The sequence below is a fragment of the Terrapene carolina genome, unplaced genomic scaffold (genome assembly GCF_002925995.2).
Source record: "Terrapene carolina triunguis isolate 2854851 unplaced genomic scaffold, T_m_triunguis-2.0 Scaffold727, whole genome shotgun sequence".
Taxonomy (NCBI): Eukaryota; Metazoa; Chordata; order Testudines; family Emydidae; genus Terrapene; species Terrapene triunguis.
In genome coordinates, this window is record NW_020665078.1 from 107,441 (window position 1) to 111,892 (window position 4,452).

The 4,452-nt window shown below is 59.7% G+C and overlaps 1 protein-coding gene across 1 annotated transcript in view; it reads right to left on the bottom strand.

Moving 5' to 3' along the window:
* Window positions 1-4,452, bottom strand: part of SYNGAP1 (synaptic Ras GTPase activating protein 1) — a 43,495-nt gene that overhangs the window by 31,784 nt on the left and 7,259 nt on the right. Inside the window, exons 2-3 of the mRNA XM_026660177.2 lie at window positions 3,530-3,651; window positions 2,847-2,946 (exon numbers count right to left, since the gene is read on the bottom strand). Of these exons, the coding sequence (XP_026515962.1) occupies window positions 2,847-2,946; window positions 3,530-3,651 (222 nt within the window). The remainder of the gene's footprint in view (window positions 1-2,846; window positions 2,947-3,529; window positions 3,652-4,452) is intronic.

The window sequence follows — 4,452 nt, forward strand, 5'->3', positions numbered from 1 at the left end:
GGGGCTCAGCAGGGGGCGCCAGGTGTGGGGCACCGGGGGAGCTCAGCAGGGGGCACCAGGCTGCGTGGCACCGAAGGGGCTCAGCAGGGGGTGCCAGGCTGCAGAGAGTGAGTGCAATAGGTGGTGCTGTGCTGCGGGGCACCGGGGGGCTCAGCAGGGGGCGCTGGGGTGCGGGGGGCTCAACAGGGGGTGCCGGGCTGTGGGGCACCAGGAGGGGCTCAGCAGGGGGTGCCGGGCTGCACAGCGCCGGGTGGGAGGCTCACCGGGGGGCGCCGGGCTGCAGGGCACAGGATGGGTGCTGGGGTTGTTTCATCCCCACGGCAGCGAGGCTGCGTCACCTCCCTTCATCTCTCCTTGGGGTTTCCATGGAAACCTTTTAAGCCAACTTCTCAGGGAGACAAATTTCTTTTTTTAAATGCTGAGAGGAAAGGGGGGAGGGGGTATGTTAGTGCATGCGGGACTCTGGGGGGGCCCAAGCCTGAGGAGGGGAGGGGGGAGCTGAGGAGTCAGGGGGGCAGACACAGGACACCAGCCTGACTCCTCCACATTCCCTCCCCCCTCACGCTGCTCTGAAGGGCTGTGGGGTCTAGTGGGTTAGAACCAGGGGCGGGGGGAGGCACTGGGAGCCAGGACTCCTGGGTTCTCTCCCCGTCTCTAGGAGGGGAGTGGGGGCTAGTGGATTAGAGCAGGGGGGGCAGAGAGCCAGGACTCCTGGGTTCTATCCCTGGTTCTGGGAATGAACCCTGCAGCTGGGTGCCTGCCGGCGCCACCTGGGGGCAGGGAATCTCACAGCGCTGCAGGCCAGGATTTCTGCCAGAGGGGTTCCCCTAGCAACTGTAGCCAAGCACCCATGCGTGGCTGCAACTCAGTTGAGCTGCTTATTATGGGATGGTTCTTCTTGCCTCCTTGGCACGGCACCAGACAGCATTTGTGGGGGGACACACACTGGAATGTAGCAGGCTGCAGAAACTGGGAGTGGAGACCCCAATCCCTCCATACCGGCCAGCATCCCCCGCCATAATCCTCCCCACACAGACACCTCCCATTTCCTCCCTCCCCATACAGAGACATCCCAACCCACCCCACACCAGCCAATCTCACCCTCCCAAATCCCCCATGCCATGAGTCCCCCATCCCCCACAACCTGGCCAGCACCCCTTCCCCCATACAGAGACTCCCCCCACTCCATCCCACACCAGTCACCACCTCCTCCCCAATACCCTCATACAAAGACCCCTCAATCCTCCCCACAGCCAATGCCACCCAGCACCACCTTCCCCCATACAGAGCTCCCCCTCTCCAACCCCACCCTATCTTCCCCTACAGGCAGGGAGTTTAGGATGGGTACACACAGCCTGCGGCGTGGGAAATGCAGGGACAATTTTTCTGGGGGAAGCAATAAGGCCCAGTGGAACATACCCTGGGGGCAAAGGAGGGGTGGGTTCACCCAGAAGGAGGCACTGGGTTAAAGTGAGTACAGAGGGGACAGACCTAACCCCCCATCCACCCCCCACAGCTGCCCCATCTCAAAGCTGTCTTGTTCTGAGAGCAGGAGCTCCACCCAGTGGGGACTGGGAGATGCTGCATATTCAACTTGCCCCTGCCCTTACTGTGTAAAGAGGGACCCAGTGCACCTGACCTCATGCCCCTCCCAGAATCCAGGAGTGTCTCACTACAAGATCTGCTTGGATCAGCTGCTGTGGAGTGTTTGAATTACTGGATCTATCAAGGATCTGCTGGTAGATCTTCTAGTGAATTCCCTCCCCCCCAACATTGGTTTAATCACAGGACCGTGGAGATATGTTTCACTGAGATTCCCTGGGGGTCGGGTGCTACGGTTCATGTTTCACAATGGGATGTTCAGGTACTATGGGCCTGCTTCACGTTAGGATCTACAGAGAATTAATGTTCCCTTATGGGATCTGTTGGGCTCAACAGTGTCAGAGCACATCACGGTGGGATCAAGTAGGGCCATGAGTCTGTGTGATCTTGAGGTCATTAGGTGCCACAGGGCACATGTCTCTGGAATCTCATGGGCACCAGGCACAGAGGAGAGAGTGTCTTTGGGATCACATGCCACAGAGCATGTTGGCTGTGGGATCTAGTGGGGCTCATGAGGGAAGTCTCTGTTGGATCTTGTGGGGACAGGGGACTGCGAGGCATGTGTAACTGTAAGATCTCAGGGGATCAGGCACGGTGGGGGGTGTCACTTGGGAACTGGGCACTGCAAGGTGAATATTTCTGTGGGATCTAGGTGATGTTTGCTGTAGAATCTATTGGGAGCAGGCACCCTGGGGTGCATGTCTCTGTGGGATTTACTGGGAATCAGGCACCACAGAGCAGGTTGGTGGTGAGATCTAGTTGGATCATGAGGCAAGTATATGTGGGATCTATTTATGGAACATGTGTCTGGGGGATTGGTTGGGATTGGGCATTTATTTCTGTATTTGCATGGGGAATGGGTGCTGGGGTGCGAGGAGTAGTGACCGCAGACCATGCACATCTGTGGGAGCTACTTGGAATTGGGTGCCATGGGGCACGTGTCCCTGCAGGATCAAGTGGGTTCATCCCTGTAGGGTGCTGGCTGGCCATGCCCTACTGTAGCCTGTCCCAGTCCCCACTCACCCCACGCCACGCCCCTGACTTCTTCACCTCATGCAGTGCCTCAACCCCCACTTCTCCACCCAGTGGCCCCCCCAAGTCCTCACCCCATGCTGCAACTACCAGTTCTCTACCCCGTGCCCCCCCCCCCGAGTCCTCACCCCACACTGTGACCCCCACTTCTCCACCCCGTGCCCCCCACAGTGCAGCGCCCCCACCCTCCAGTCCCTGCCCCCCTGCCGTACCGTGCTCGGGCCGCCCCTCCACAGGGACGCTGACCGTGCGGCGCAGCAGCTTGGTCCGACAGGGTTCGCTTCGCCGTTCCCTCATCAGCAACGGGTGGATCTGGAGATGGGGGAGGGGAGAGACGGGGGTTAGTGTTGCATGGGGGCACCCCCTCTTTAACTTCCAACACCCCATCCCTCAGGTCCCCGCCTCCCCCATTGCCCCCCAGCTGCCTGTGTCAGGGCAGGAGTGCACAGAGTGACAATCCTCAACCCCTGAGGCTGTCCCAGGTGTGGCTTTATCCTGGGGGGGGGGGGGCCGCGGGGGGGTGGTACAGCATTATCCCAGGGGACCAAGAGGGAGCAGGCTGCATAGCACCCCAGCACCAGGACTGCAGCCTCCCCCCAAGACGGGCTCAGAAGAAGCCCTGCCCCAAGCTCAGGGGCAGGGGACACTGCGTCATATTCTAGGGAGACCTCTCAGCTGGGGCAGGTCTGGGACCAGGAGGGAAGTGAGAGCTCTGGGTGAGGGGAAGGGGGGGGGTCGCTCTGTGCTTGAGAGACAGGGGAGGGGGTGCTCCAGGAGGGGAGGGCAAGGGGTAGGGGATCTCTGCTCTGGGTGGGTGGGGGGGTCCCTCTGGGGTCCCTGCAAGCTCCATGCTCTCCCTCAGCTGTATGTCCTGTCCCATCCCTGTGTGTCTCACCTCGTCCTCGTCTAGCATAAGCAGCTGGTTTCCAGAGATGATGCAGAATCGTGGATTCCAGGCTGGGCGTTCATAGGGAGAGTGCATATAGGGCATGCGGTGCATGGGGGCTCCTCGCACATCTGGGAAGGGGGAGAGGGGGTTAGAGATGATGCAATACGGAGTGGTGTCTTCCCGGGCAGACAGAACCCTCCTTCCCTCCCCACACACGCCCCTCCCTCATCGCATGCACCCCTCCATCCATCTCATCCCAAGCACACCCATCCCACACCACTCCCACCCTCCTCACCCATGGGCACGCTTCCATCCACACCCCGCCCCCCAAGCACATCCCTCCATCCATCCCCCTCACATCTCTCTCTCATTACCATGCTCCCCACCACCACTGTGGGGCATCAGGGACAGAACTGACCCACTGGGCCAAGGTGAGGAATGACCAGGTCACAGTCGCAGTCATGGCTGGGCTCCGCTCCCCTCCTGTACCCCACTTCCAGCCCAGCCCAGCGGGACCAGACCTCACAGCTCTGTCTAACCCTCTTCACTCCCAGCCCAGCGTCCCGATTTCTCCCATTAGCCCGAGTCTAGCCATGCCCAGTCCCATTGCAGCTGGTGCCATAGCCCCAGGGAGGACCGTCCTAGGATAACCTCATGATAGGAGACGTTCTCTCCCAGTCCCCAGTCATTGGGGTCAGATCACGCTCTGAAGCAGCAGGGTTTTGACACCCCCCTCCCGTTTCAATAACTGTGCCCATGGAACCAACAATCCACACAGGAAGATGCTGAAGACCCCAGAACAGCACCTAGAACAGTGGTTCTCAAACTTTTGTACTGGTGACCCCTTTCACATAGCAAGCCTGTGTGTGCGACCCCACCTTATAAATTAAAAACACCTTTTTACATATTTAACACCATTATAAATGCTG